General features: G+C 43.7%; 1 protein-coding gene across 1 annotated transcript in view; it reads left to right on the forward strand.

Annotated features, from left to right (window-relative positions):
• The first annotated feature begins 5710 nt into the window (after nucleotides 1-5710).
• Nucleotides 5711-16015, forward strand: part of CDK15 (cyclin dependent kinase 15) — a 238383-nt gene continuing 228078 nt past the window's right edge. Inside the window, exon 1 of the mRNA XM_073646449.1 lies at nucleotides 5711-5892. Within this exon, the coding sequence (XP_073502550.1) occupies nucleotides 5766-5892 (127 nt within the window). The 5' untranslated portion in view covers nucleotides 5711-5765. The remainder of the gene's footprint in view (nucleotides 5893-16015) is intronic.

A 16015-nucleotide genomic window follows, 5' to 3' on the forward strand; every position in this document is an offset into this window, starting at 1 on the left:
CAGCAGTAACGAGTCAGCATCAGCGCGCACTGTCAGTGTGTGTTCTAAGACTAACTGGTGTGCAGAGACCAGCGCCGCCCTCGCAAGTGACATCACTGGTCTTTGCACACTGGGTATTCTGACAACACGCTCTGTCACTGTCTCATTACTGCTGATCTGAGCTGGCAACAGAGAGTGCGCTGTCATTGTGCACATTACGCAGGGACTGGCCCAGCCCCTGAAACAAGCGTCATTGATGACCCTTCATTTCAGGGGGTAGTGTGCAGGGGCTGCAGCAGTGACTGCAGCTTCTGCCCTCTGATGACAGTTCATTTGAGTATCCCAGCATGTACTGGGATTCTCAAACGAAGAATCATCAAAAAGGAAATGGAAAAAATATAGAATAGCAGTTAGATGGTGTACTGATGGAAGGATGGGGAATTTTTAATTCAAGTACAATGTATAAGAAAATAGCTTACATTTTGGCACTGAGAGTGAGGGATTTAGGATGAACATAAATTTTGACTTCGGACCAACTCTTTAAGGAGTGTGTGCCTTTTAAATTTTGCACACTTATTACAGTGGGCCTTGGTTTAAGACTGGTATACTGTATGAAGCGTCTCAGTAAATTGGAGCACAGTCTCACGCATTTGCATTAAACTGTATACATCAGATTAAATCCATACCTGTTATTTTATATGACACACTTTGCATATATCAATAGTACAATTGAATATTAGAAACTTTGTAATACATCTTTAGAGAAATATGCTTCTTACTCCACTTCTTTCTGCACTTCTCCCCTTCCATCCTGCCTCCCGGACTCACCATCCACTCTGTAACAGCTCAAATCTGTAATAGCCAAAACAAGATGGACTGCCAGTACATTGAGGGAGCAGATTACACCTGCTTAATGAAGTTTATGGAGAGAAAAAGGAAGGATGAGGAGAATAAGAAGCAGAGTGAAAGAGAGAAAGACACAAAAAGAGTGTTGCTGTTTTCTACTGTTTATCCTATCCCAGTGCTGGATTCACAGCTTCACTGCTCAGTCCTGCTGTATTTTATCCTCCAGGCTGCTGAGTCTCTGAACATGTGCTATATAGAAACAGGAGCAGGGATGCCTCATGTTGCTATAGCAGCTAGTCTTCACCCATTAGTTCAGAGACAACTGAAAAACTAGAGATCGAGCCTGAAAAGGGGAAAACTGATGAAAAATTCAGGATACAAGTCAGATAATGACCTGAACGTGTTTTTCCTTATGTATACACACAATTGTAAATTCTGAAGATACTTGAAATGATAGGTAAGCTTTAAAGGAAATCTGACAGCAGGATTTTGCTATGTAATCTGAGGACAGCATAATGTAGCAGCTGACACAGATTTCAGGGATGTGTCACTTATTAGGCTGTGAGCTGTTATTTCTATACAATGAAGGTTTCATCTCCAGAGCTGCCACTAGAAATTTCAGAGCCCCATACTAGCAAAATTTTTGGGCCCCCCTGAGACTCCGCCCAGGCTCCACCCCAGCTCCCCACCCACCCGTCAAACCTTCCACAGTCCCACCGCCCACTCTTGGAAAACTCCACTTCTGCACCATGTCCTCACCAATCACACATTAACAGTTCACATTGAACACCAGATCATATACATAGCCAGCAGCTTTTGTTTTGAGTAAAATATTTTTTAAGCTGCCATCACAACAAGGAGAATCTTCTGGCCGGGCCTTACTCTACTCTAACATATTAAACATTTCTTAAACTATCCAATTTTCTTTCTAGGTTTATTTTTACTTATTTTTCTTTAAGGGAATGTGTAACATACATTTTTTAAAGTGACCAATAATATCACATACAAGGGACAAATACCGTCACACCATGGCTGGACCATATATTGCCACCACATAGTGACCTAATAATACTCCAAACAAGGAACTAATACTGACATACCATGACCAGACCACATATTGTCACCACACAGTGACTGAATAATAGCACATAAAAGGAACAAATACGTCCACACCGTGACCAGACCACATATTGCCACCACATAGTGACCGAATCCTACAATAATGATCATTAATAAAAAAAAAACACAATACTAATATTACCATAAGTGCCATTATTCACAGGAGCTCTGTAAGTATACAGTGTATAGTGTCAGTGTACAGGTAATACAGTGATCACCAGTGACATTATACACAGGGGCTCTGTATAAAGTGCATTGTGTACAGATAATACAGGGATCATCAGTGATATTATACACAGGAGCTCTGTATATAGTGTCAGTGTACAGGTAATACAATGATAACCAGTGACATTATACACAGGAGCTCTGTATATAGTGTCAGTGTACAGGTGATACAGGGATCACCAGTGACATTATACACAGGAGCTCTGTACATAGTATACTGTATATAGTGTCAGTATACAGATAACACACTGACTCACCAGTGACGTCTCTAGTTGAAGTCCTTCATCTTCTCTTTTCTCTTTCATCCAATACAGACCGCCACCACTTCTTCTAGCCAGGACTCGTCTCTGCATAAAATAACACACAATTATCTAGAGCGCATTCCCCAACTTCTACACTACGCAGATGAATACAGACGTGCACCCACCATATATAATTAGTTATTATATAACACACCATTCCAAATATAAATTTTAATCCACCACTGCACTCCCACTAACTGTAAAAAGCCACTTTCCCCACCTAATAAATATATAAATTAATTAGAACCTGTACTCTTTCCCCCAATTCATTACCAGTCACGCCATCATCCTCAACACCCCCATTCTCCTTATTCATTATATTTACATGCCCCCCTCTGCCCTAATTCATTTTGTCACGTCCTCTCTCTCTCCCATTCCCACTTCATCATTTACTCTCCCCACCCCCAATTCATAATCATTTGTTGCCCCCACCCTCAATTCATTATCTTTTGCTCTCCCCCTCCACCGTCAAGTCATCATTTGCTCTTCCCATCCCCACCTTCAATTCATCATTTGCTGTCCCCCGTTCCCCACCCTCAAGTCATTATTTTCGCTCCCCCACCCTCAATACATTATTTGCTCTCTCCACCCCACTTCATTTGCTCTTTCCACCCTCCACTCCCAATTCATCATTAGCTGTCGCCACCCCCACTCCCAGTTCATCATGTGCTCTCCCCACCCCCCACTCTCAATTCATCATTAGCTCTCCCTACCCCCACTCCCAATTCATCATTAGCTCTCACCAACCCCCACTCATCATGTGCTCTCCCCACGCCCCACTCCCAGTTCATCATTAGCTCCCCCCACTCCCAGTTCCTCATGTGCTCTCCCCACCCCTCACTCCCAGTTCATCATTAGCTCCCCTCCCCCACTCCCAGTTCATCATTAGCTCCCACTCCCAGTTCATCATTAGCCCCCCCACTCCCAGTTCATCATTAGCTCCCCCCCACTCCTAGTTCATCATTAGCTCCCCCCACTCCCAGTTCAACATTAGCTCCCTCACACTCTCAGTTCATCATTAGCTCTCCCCCTCCCTCCCAGTTCATCATTAGCTCCCCCCACTCCCAGTTCATCATTAGCTTCCCCCACTACAAGTTCATCATTAGCCCCCCTACTCCCAGTTAATCATTAGCCCCCCACTCTCAGTTCATCATTAGTTCCCGCCCACTACCAGTTCATCATTAGCTCTCCCCCACTCCCAGTTCATCATTAGCTCCCAGTTCATCATTAGCCCCCCCACTCCCAGTTCATCATTAGCTCCCCCCCACTCTTAGTTCATCATTAGCTCCCCCCACTCCCAGTTCATTATTAGCTCCCCCCCACTCCCAGTTCATCATTAGCTCCCCCCCACTCCCAGTTCATCATTAGCTCCCCCCCACTCTCAATTCATCATTAGTTCTCGCCCACTCCCAGTTCATCATTAGCTCTCCCCCCACTCCCAGTTCATCATTAGCTCCCAGTTCATCATTAGCCCCTCCCACTCCCAGTTCATCATTAGCCCCCCCACTCCCAGTTCATCATTAGCTCCCCCCCACTCCTAGTTCATAATTAGCTCCCCCCCACTCCTAGTTCATCATTAGCTCCCCCCCACTCCTAGTTCATCATTAGCTCCCCCCCACTCCTAGTTCATCATTAGCTCCCCCCACTCCCAGTTCATCATTAGCTCCCCCCACTCCCAGTTCATCATTAGCTCCCCCCCACTCCCAGTTCATCATTAGCTCCCCCCACTCCCAGTTCATCATTAGCTCCCCCCCACTCCCAGTTCATGATTAGCCCCCCCCACTCCCAGTTCATGATTAGCTCCCCCCCACTCCCAGTTCATCATTAGCTTTCCCTCACTCCCAGTTCATCATGTACTGTCCCCCAAGACCATTTAATTCTATAAAAAAAATAAAGTTTTCATACGTACCTCTTATACGATCCATGTATCTCCACTTCTGACCTGGCAGCATCCTTGCGCTGGATGCCGGTGAGTACGCACCCTCAAGTCATCATTATTTGCGCTCCCCCACCCTCAATTCATTATTTGCTCTCCCTACCCCCACTTCGTCATTTGCTCTTTCCACCCCCCACTCTGAATTCATCATTAGCTCGTCCTACCCCCACTCCCAATTCATCGTTAGCTCTTTCCACCCCCCCACTCCCAATTCATCATGTGCTTTCCCCAACCCCCACTCATCATGTGCTCTCCCCACACCCCACTCCCAGTTCATCATGTGCTCTCCCCACCCCCCATTCCCAGTTCATCATTAGCTCCCCTCCCCCACTCCCAGTTCATTATTAGCTCCCATTCCTAGTTCATCATTAGTTCCCCCCACTCCCAATTCATCATTAGCCCCCCATTCCGAGTTCATCATTAGCTCCACCCACTCCCAGTTCATCATTAGCTACCCCCCACTCCCAGTTCATCATTAGCTACACCCCACTGCCAGTTCATCATTAGCTACCCCCCACTTCCAGTTCATCATTAGCTCTCCCCCACTCCCAGTTCATCATGTACTGTCCCCAAGACCATTTAATTCTATAAAAAAATAAAGTTTTCATACTTACCTCTTATACGATCCCTGTATGCTGTTCACTGGGCCCCATACAACAGTAAGGGCAGCAATGCCCTGATGGCAGCCCTGTTCATCTCCATGAGATTATCACTGCTCGGCCCAAAGTCTGACCAGTCCGACCAGGTCCCCTCCTCTGATAAGCAGCTCACTGTCAATATACAGTGTATACAGAATGCTGTGGTGTGAGCGGGGGAAGCTTCCTGAGCTCTGCTACATGCTACATCCAAAGCAGTCACAACTGCTGCTCCCAGTAAACGAAGTGATACATCGCTGAAATCAGGGTCTCTTTTCCTGCCGCCGTCAGATAAGGTAGAAAAAACCTGGTGACAGATTCCCTTTAAGTTCAGATTGTAGGGGCCAAAGCTGTGCCTAATAGGCCTAATCTATGCAGAGTAGAAAGGAAGTTTGCCAACTCGTTATGCTGCGTTAGTTCTTCTTCCCTTTTACTTTTTCAGACATCATCATACTGTATTCAGTATACATAGTGACGTGACTATTGTACAAGTATATGGACAATAACCCTTTATAAATACAGTTAGTGAGGGAACATCTCATAGACACCGGCTTACGTCCTATAGCTATTACTGTAGCTTGTAAAAAATGTAGGCAAATAGACGATTAATAAATGATAACCCAACACTGCAGTCATTATAAGGTTTATCTCTCTTTCCTCCCTTCCGTGCCCATATACTGCACTATCCTTCCCCAGTCTATCTATACCACAGCTAGCGCAGTGATGAACACAGCAGCCTGCCTCTCTTTCGATCTCTCTCTTTCTCTCCCTGTTTTCTCTCTTCTCTCTCGCTCTGTGTCCATCATGCAGAACATAAGGCAAGCAGCCACAGAGGCCTTTTGTCGCCTGGGTAAGTGCCTCTTTCCTCAGCCTTACCATAGTACAAAGAGGATTTCGATAGGTTTTTACTCCATGCAGAAAACAATGACCCTTCCCCATTTCCATTCTATGTAGCCTGCAGCCATGCTCTGCTTGTGGAATAAGGCAGGTGTGCAGCGGGGCACTACTGCTAGGGTGAGACACCAGGATCCATCATTCCCAGGGTTAACACTTTGCATAAGCCCATTTAATGCATCTCATACAGATGTGTTGCAGGCCGGGGATCACAGATAAGGGCAAAACAACAGGGAGTGTAAATCTTTAGTATAATCGGGTGAGGATATTGCAGACATTTGTGGTCTTTGCTATCTTGATCTTACTCATATGTTCATGGTTTACCGGAAGCGTCCAGTGCGTTTCAGTTAAAGGTCATTAGTGATTATTACAAGATACTGTAAATATATGTGTGAGCATCATTATAAGATCCTTGATAAATCAGCCATGCTGTAATCGGGTCCCTGCTCTGGCATACTGAAATGTGTGATGCTTTTGTGCAATTGAATTAAAGTCCCCAAGGGGCTGGATAAAAGCTGCCAAACTGAATTCTTGTCTCCAGGGTTCCTTGAGGTGACAGGCTTGTGTATTCATCCGTAATAACTCCTCACATCAGGGCCACACAGTGGGTAGGTCTCGATGTGACAACCGTTGCTTGTGTGAAGTGTAGACCTGTTTCTGTATCGCATGTCCATTCGACTGCTCCAAGAATACAAACTGTTATATTGTGCTGTGGTTTATAAATGATTTAAAGGGACCTTTCACTGGAATTTTTAGTTTAGGCTGAGAACCTCCTCCAGCTGGTGCTGCTCCACTTATATTGGAACAGCTTTTCTTTTTTTCTGTGCCCCTCCAATCCAAAGTTATGGCCCTCGGTAATGGTGCCAATTTTTCCTTCAACCAACGTATAGCACAGAACTTCTCTGTGGGCGTTTGCTTTTGCTCCTCTGATGGTGACCAATCAAATCATAGCTGCGCCCACAGAGATGTTCTGTGGTATGCGTCCAGTTGGTTGATGGTAAAATTTACATCATTACTACGGGGACATAACATTGGAATGGAGAGGCATTGATGAAAAAGAAAATGTTTCAGAATCAGTGAAGCAGCGCCAACTGGCGGAGATACTCAATTTAAAGGGGTTGTCTGGGACTTTAACATTGATTTCCTATCCTTAGGATAGGTCATCAATGTCTGATCGTTGGGGGTGCGACACCCGGCACCCCCACCGATTAGCTGTTATCCGTGTCAGCGACGGCCAGAACTGCTCAGTTGTGGAGCCACACAGTACAGTCCCGTCTACTTTGTAGTGGTCTTTGCGGGTACTGCACATCCGCCCCATTCAAATCAATATGGGGTGGATGTACAGTACCCAGCCACGGCCACTATTCTGTAACTGAGCAGTTCCAGCCTCCGCGGACACCGAGAACAGCTGATCGGTACGAGTTTTGGATGTCCCACCCCCACCGATCAGACATTGATGACCAATCCTAAGGACATGCCATCAATGTTAAGGTCCCAGGCAACCCCTTTAAATAAAAAGAAAATCCAGTTAAATGTACTATTTGCCAAATTCCAGAATAATGAGAGAGAGAGAATGTTTAAGGCATTTTTATTACTTACTGCAAAGTCAAAAGTTTACATGCACTAAGATTACTATGCCTTTAAACAATTCTGGGCTGCCCATATGATGATGTCATGTGTTTGGAAGTTTCTGATTTTTTCGGCAACATCTGAGTTAATTAGAGACACACCTGTGGATGTATTTTAATGCACACCTGAAACACACTGCTTCTTTGTGTAGCATAAATAATAAATAAATAAATATCATCATGGGAAAGTCTAAAGAAATCAGCCAAGATATCAGAAAGAGAATTGTGGACTTGCACAAGTCTGGCTCATCTTTGGGTACAATTTCAAGATACCTGAATGTGCCTCGTTCATCTGTACTAACAATTATATGCAAGTACAAACCAGATGGGAATGTCCAGCCATCTTACCACTCAGAAAGGAGATGGGTTCTGTGTCCCAGAGATGAACGTGCTTTGGTCCGGCATGTGCATATCAACCCAAGGGCAAAAGCAAAAGACCTTGTGAAGATGATGGTTGAAGCTGGTAAGATTGTGTCGATAGTCACAGTGAAACGAGTACTGTAACAACATGGGCTGAAAGGCCACTCTGACAGTAAGAAGCCATTACTCCAAAATAAACATAAAAAAGCCAGATTAATGCTTGTAAATGCACACAGGAACAAAGACCTTCATTTTTGGAGACATGTCCTGTGGTCTGATGAAACTAAAATTGTACGTTTGGAGGAAAAAGGAAGAAGCTTGGAAGCCTAAGAACACCATCCCAGCTGTGAAACACGGGGGTGGCAGTATCATGTTGTGGGGTCGTGTTGCGGCAGGAGGGACTGATGCACTTCACAAAATAGATGGTATCATGAGAAAAGATGATTATGTGGCAATACTGAAGCAACATCTCAATATATCAGCCAGGAAGTTATAGCTTGGGCGGAAATGGGTCTTCCAAAGGGACAATGACCCGAAGCATACTGCCAAAATGGTAACAAAGTGGCCTAAGGAAAACAAAGTCAATGTTTTGGAGTGGCCATTACAAAGCCCTGATCTCAATCCTACTGAAAATTGATGGGCAAAGCTGAAAAGGCAGGTGAGCAAGCCGACCTACAAACCTGGATCAGTTACATCAGTTTTGTCAGGAGGAATGGGCCCAAATTCCAACCAACTATTGTGAGAAGCTTGTGGAAGGATATCCCAAATGTTTGACCCAAGTCATTCAGTTTAAGGGCAATGGTACCAAATACTAATGAAATGTATGTAAACTTTTGACTTTGCAGTAAGTAATAAAAATGCCTTAAGGCTATGTGCCCACGATGCAGAAATGAAGCAGAAAATTTCTGCAGCATTTCTGCATCTCCCTGGCAGAAAAAACGCATGCAGATTGTGCATGCGTTTTTCCTGCAGAATACATGCGGATCCACATGCGGATTCACATGCGTTTCCGCATGCAGATTGACAAGCGCTTTCCAGGCGATAGCATCACTTGGAAAGTGCTTGACAACTAGGCCACACTATATAAATCCATGCGAACTTCCGCAGCATAAACTCTTGAAAAACGCTACGTGGGCACACAGCCTAAAACATTCTCTCTCTCTCATTATTCTGGCATTTGGCAAATATTAAAAATTATGTTAATCCTAATTGACCTAAAACAGGAAAGGTATATTCTGATTTCATGCCAGATATTGAGAAAAACATGCAGATTTGTCTTTTTATATAGTGTATGTAAACTCCTGGTTTCAACTGTAGCATAATTTTAGTATACTGCACCATATTACATGTTGGGATTCAATGACAAACAGACTTCATCCTAGATATCTAAATATTTATACCTAAAATGATGTAACTCATTGTGGAACAAGTTTAGCTTTCAAAGCCTTAATTTAGCCTTTTATTTGTAAGCAAAGAATTATGATTTAGTGAGAAACATTATTGGAGCCATTTCCTAATCTAATTCTATTACTGGAAATTCATCATAATGTAATGCTGGAATTGTAAATGCATCCTGTGACCACACTAGTGCTAAAACAATTAAGTTTAGGATTAGTATGACTCGTAGTTTAGATTAATACAAGGGATGCAAATCAAGAGCCAGGCTTGGGTCTAATGCACTATGATGATAATAGTTATTTAATTTATTTTACTTATATAGCGCCATTATTTTCATTATCATCGCTGTCCCCATTGGGGCTCACAATCTACGTTCCCTATCAGTATCTTTGGAGTGTGGGAGGAAACCAGAGAACCTGGAGGAAACCCACGCAAACAAGGGGAGAAGATACAAACTCCTTGCAGATGTTGACCTTTGTGGTTTTGAACCCAGGACCCCAGGGCTGCAAGACTAGTTAGGATCATTGGTCTAGGATTTGCACGTGTAATACTGTACAAGTACAAAAATGTGCTTATATTATACTTGTGGGAAACCAGCCCTAGTGCTATTTTAAAAACCTTCATTCTATCAGTGGACAGCAGACCCTGTATTATGTGAGAAGAGTGGGAGCAATACAGCTACAATATAGCTTGTATCTGAAGTACAGAATATAGGTCTGTAAGGTTAAATTCACACAAGCATGTAAAAAATAGTACAATTCTCTTACAGCAGAAACATATGATTTTTCATCTGTATTGTCATCCGTATTGTGTCCTTTTTTTTTATACATCAGGAGTTATTACATTTTACAAGACCAAATACAGTTCCCTTTGCTGAAGAATTGCAATGTATCTGTAACAATCGGATGCTATAGGGTTAATGCGTATGGGATCCGATTTTTTTTTATGCAACCATAAGCTTGAATAGGTGATTCTCATCCAAAATACGGAAGAGAATAGTACATGCTGAGATGCTGAGAAGTTTTTCATTTGAACTTTAAGTCCAAGCGAAAAAAACCAAACAATTGTGTTGAATAAAATTTGTTCAAGTGCCGTCAGGTTTTTTTTTCACAGACAACACTTGAGCCGCAGAGTTGCATGAATGTACACTGATGGTACTGCAAATTTACTGTCCTGATTTAAGAAGGAAAATCCACAGCGTACAACATCAGCAAATCACGTGTTACATATTGTAGAAAAAATCCCCCAGCAGAAAATAACCTGCAATGCAGATTATAATCAGAATTTCTACTAATGATTTTCATTGCAGATTTGACTTTAACGCCTCGCTCACACTGGCTTATAGCACGGCCGAGTACTATCCAATGTTATCAGATAGCACTCAGCCCAATGTTATACTATGGGGCAGTACAGATGTGCGGTTATTTTCTCATGCTGATTCGGCAAGCTGCGAGTGTCTCCGATATTCGGATCACGTGCACCCATACATGTCTATGGATGTATGTGAGACATCGGACTGCACTTGAATTTCATCCGAGTGCAGTCTGATATATGCTCACAGAGACAATGGAGAAAACGGAGAAATAATGTTCTCCATCTTCTCTGCACCGGTGCTGTGATTCTCTCATGCGAGAGAATCTAATCACATTCAGATGACACTGGGATCAAACTCGAATTTGAGCCGAGAGTCATTAGCATAGTCGGCCTGATTCTCTCACATGAGAGAACATACGCCAGTGTGAGCGAGCCCTTATGCAAAAGGTGAAATCTGCGGCAAATCCGCAACAAAATGCAGAAAAAGTCCACATGTAACACAGATCGCCACAAAAATTTGCAGTGGAAGAATTTCCAGAGGAAATATTCTATGTGAGAATATATCCGTTAAGGATTATTGGCATCGATTATATTTATGGCAAATTCACAAAATATACCACAAATGTACCTTATGATAGATGAGGATTAGTGATTTGCATGTTCGTTACTCGAGATTTACAAGCATGCTCGGGTGTTTTCCGAGTATCTTCGGCGTGCTCGGGTGTTATGTTTGAGTCACTCTGCGCTCATGATTTGCGACTGTTTGACAGCTTTAATACATGTGAGGAATGCCTGTTTCTTATGCTTTCCTCACATGTATTAAAGCTGTCAAACAGTCGCAAATCATGAGCGCGGAGTGACTAAAACATAGCACCCGAGCACGCTGAAGATACTCGGCGAGCACCCGAGCATCCTTGCTGAAAGGGTTAACAGAACATACTCGCTCATCACTAATGAGGATCTTTCATCTGTCAGCTGAGCACGCTGGAGCTCTGTTCTTGACACAGAGGCGGCTCCCAGCATATGATGGAAATAACTTTTAATGGTACATTAACATTGGACATATTCACAGAGGAATTTCTGCTACAGAAATTTTGCATCAAATTCGCTATGGCAATAGTTGCACTAAACTGTGGGTCCAGTGCTGCGGTTTCCGCTGCACAAATTCTGCAGCCGCATGACTGCATTTACACCTTTGGATCATAAAGGGAGAAGTCGAAGGGGGGTATCCATAACATAAATTAATAGGCTGTGGATATCAAATTGGCAGCTCTGGTCAATTTACGCTGCAAAACAAACCAACAAAGACCAACAAAAGTTGGAAAACCAGGGTACAAAACTAAGCAACAAAAACCAAAAGAAGACCCTTAAAAAAATACCTTTAATAATTTCTTTTATAAAAAAGATACTCAATAGTACCTATGGAACAGAGTTTACACACAAAAGCAAATATATATTTTGATATACCTCAATTATCCTACAAAGGGAGGGATGTATAACCACGATCCAAAATTGCCCTAGGTCACCCTAGTAGTAGATAATAACCCACCTAAAAGCCGAGTATTTAGTACACCCTAAGGGTTCGAATAGTAGGTGCACAGCAAATGTGTGCTTCCATAATTCAAAAAGCACTGTGCATTTTTGTATATGTGATTGCCACGTGTAACGGGCTATTTTCAATTGAGTCCATTTCTGATACTGTATGTGATTGGCATCTTGCGGGCGATAGTTGATTAAGTCTATTTTGTATAGTTGATTGCCATGTGTAACGGGCTATTTTCCATTTAGTCCATTTTTGATATTGTATGTGACTGGCATCTTGTTACTTGATCTGACGCTTTGCAATTTATTTATATTTTTCTATTTTGATATTTTTCACTTGTGTGTGCATGGGGATATAGGGAGAGTTTAGCTATACCCACTGATGAGTGGGGACATCATTCGAACCCTTAGGGTGTACTAAATACTCGGCTTTTAGGTGGGTTATTATCTACTACTAGGGTGACCTAGGGCAATTTTGGATCGTGGTTATACATCCCTCCCTTTGTAGGATAATTGAGGTATATCAAAATATATATTTGCTTTTGTGTGTAAACTCTGTTCCATAGGTACTATTGAGTATCTTTTTTCTAAAAGAAATTATTAAAGGTATTTTTTTAAGGGTCTTCTTTTGGTTTTTGCAATTTACGCTGCAGGTTTACTCGGCCATGTATGGATGAGATGTCATAAAATGTCATCCAAAATGTGGGTGCTGGAATATGCAGTAGATTTTGCTTTTGGAAAGTCCTCTGCATATTCAACCATTTTAATATTCTCTAAATTTGCAACTTTTTTGTGCCTGTCTTCTTCTCATTACGACAATAGATATTAACATATATTCTGTCGCAAAACTAATGGCTAGATAAGATTATCTTTTCCCACACACAGTTCTTCTTTTTGAACGTTTGTGTCGGTTTAGATTAAAGATTTTTTTAACTGATGAGTAGCACAAAAAACTGTACATACAGTGGGGGAAATAATTATTTGATCCTTTGCTGTTTTTGTAAGTTTGCCCACTGACAAAGACATGAACAGTCTATAATTTTAAGGCTAGGTTAATTTTAACATTGAGAGATAGAATACCCCCCAAAAAATCAATAAAATCACACTGTATAAATTAGATAATTTTTTTTTGCATTTTGCAGTGAGAAATAAGTATTTGACCCCTCTGGCAAACAACACTTAATACTTGGTGGCAAAACCCTTGTTGGCAAGAACAGCAGTCAGACGTTTTTTGTAGTTGATGATGAGGGTTGCGCACATGTCAGGAGGAATTTTGGTCCACTCCTCTTTGTGTAGCGTCGACGTCCCTGCCTCCTGCTAGGCAGGGACGCCGTTCCCCTCACCTCTCCGCTCCGTGCCCGGCGTCTTCCTCCCTCTCTGCTGGCAGCGCGCGCTGCTTCCCGGCCTCTGTGCTTAGGGCGCGCGGTCGCTCCCCCTCTCTTAAAGGGGCCGCGCGCGCCGTCCTAAGGAGTCCCCGGCCAATGGCCGGAGTACCACACCATATATAAGGCACCTCCTCCAAAATGGAGGTGCCCGAGCAATGTTGTTGCAAAGCCTTTCACCTCTGCTTCAGCCTTCAGGTCCCGTTACCAGTTACCTGCCAGTCACCTGCCAGATTCCTGCTTGTTACCCGCCTGATATCTGCTTACCTGCTTGCAATCCTGTGGTCCCACAGTCTGCCTACCAGTACCTGCCAGTCTGTCTATGGATCAGTCCGCCTGCGGACCAGGAAGTACCTGCAAGATACCTGCCTGATACCTGCCTGCCTGTCCAGAGACTCTTACTCGCTCACCTGGGAGCACTCACCTGCTACCTGCCTGCTAGCCTACCTGGAGGCTCTGCCGTCACTTGCTGTGACCACCTGCCAGTCCAGAGACTCTTGCCCGCTCACCTGGGAGCGCCCACCTGCTACCTATCTGCTAGCCTACTTGGAGGCTCTGCCGTCACTTGCCATGACCACTTGCCTGTCCAGAGACTCTTGCCCGCTCACCTGGGAGGGCTCACCTGCTACCTGTCTGCTAGCCTACCTGGAGGCTCTGCCGTCACTTGCCATGACCACTTGCCTGTCCAGAGACTCTTGCCCGCTCACCTGGGAGCGCTCACCTGCTTTCTGTCTGCTAGCCTACCTGGAGGCTCTGCCGTCACTTGCCGTGACCACCTGCCTGTCCAGAGACTCTTGCCCACTCACCTGGGAGCGCCTACCTGCTACCTGCCTCAAGAGACTGTCCCCATCACTTGCCGTGACCTCCTGCCCTTCTACCCAGAGACTGTCCCCGTCACTTGCCGTGACCTCCTGCCCTTCTACCCAGAGACTGTCCCTGTCACTTGCCGTGACTACCTGCCCGCCTTCCCTGGGAGCCACCCGCTTCCTTAGAAGGACTGCCCCTTTGTATAGTTGCTCTGAGGTTCCACCTCCCAGACCCATTACACTTTGCAGATCATCTCTAAATCATTCATATTTTGAGGCTGTCGCTTGGCAACTCGGAGCTTCAACTCTCTCCATAAGTTTTCTATGGGATTAAGATCTGGAGACTGGCTAGGCCACTCCATGACCTTACTGTGCTTCTTTTTGAGCCACTCCTTTGTTGCCGTGGCTGTATGTTTTGGGTCATTGTCTTGCTGGAAGACCCAGCCATGACCCATCTTCAATGCTCTTAATGAGGGAAGAAGGTTGTTGGCCAAAATCTCGCGATACATGACCCCATCCATCTTTCCTTCCATACGGTGCAGTCGTCATGTCCCCTTTTCAGAAAAGCAGCCCCAAAGTATAATGTTTACCTCACCATGCTTCACGGTTGGGACGATGTTCTAAGAGATGTACTCATCGTCCTTCTTCCTCCAAACACGGCGAGTTGAGTTAATGCCAAAGAGCTCAATTTTTGTCTCATCTGACTACAGCACTTTCTCCCAATAACTCACAGAATCATCCAGATGTTCATTGGCAAACTTCAGACGGGCCTGCATATGTGCCTTCTTGAGCAGAGGGACCTTGCGGGCACTGCAGGATTTTAAACCTTTAAGGCGTAATGTGTTACCAATGGTTTTCTTGGTGACTGTGGTCCCAGCTGCCTTGAGATCATTAAAAAGTTCCCCCCGTGTAGTTTTAGGCTGATCGCTCACCTTCCTCATGATCAAGGATACCCATAAGGTGAGATTTTGCATGGTGCCCCAGATCGATGACGATTGACAGTCATTTTGTATTTCTTCCAGTTTCTTACTATTGCACCAACAGTTGTCTCTTTCTCACCCAGCGTCTTACTTATGGTTTTGTAGGCCATTCCAGCTTTGTGCAGGTCTATGATCTTGACCCTGACATCCTTAGAAAGCTCTTGGGTCTTGCCCATGTTGTAGAGTTTAGGGTCTGATTAATTGAGTCTGTGGACAGGAGTCATTTATACAGGTGACTATGTAAGACAGCTGTCTTTAATGCAGGTAACGAGTTGATTAGGAGCGTCTAACTGGTCTGTAGGAGCCAGAACTCATAATAGTTTGTAGGGGATCAAATACTTATTTCTCACTGTAAAATGCAAAAAATGTATCTTATTTATACAATGTAATTTTCTTGATTTTTTTATATATATTCTATCTCTCAATGTTAAAATTAACCTACCCTTAAAATTATAGACTGTTCATGTCTTTGTCAGTGGGCAATCTTACAAAAACAGCAAGGGATCAAATACGTATTTCCCCCACTGTATATACAGACATTAAAACTCGCCAATAAAGGATTATCCATCTGAAAAGCTGCGTTCTCTTATTGGTAGTAAATGCATTTCTGTAGATGGAAATAATTGAAAACAAAGGCTTAAATATCATTTATGTCATGGGAGCTTTGTG

This window comes from Phyllobates terribilis, unplaced genomic scaffold (genome assembly GCF_046119375.1).
Source record: "Phyllobates terribilis strain yellow unplaced genomic scaffold, ASM4611937v1 Scaffold_9__5_contigs__length_417890890, whole genome shotgun sequence".
NCBI lineage: Eukaryota > Metazoa > Chordata > Amphibia > Anura > Dendrobatidae > Phyllobates > Phyllobates terribilis.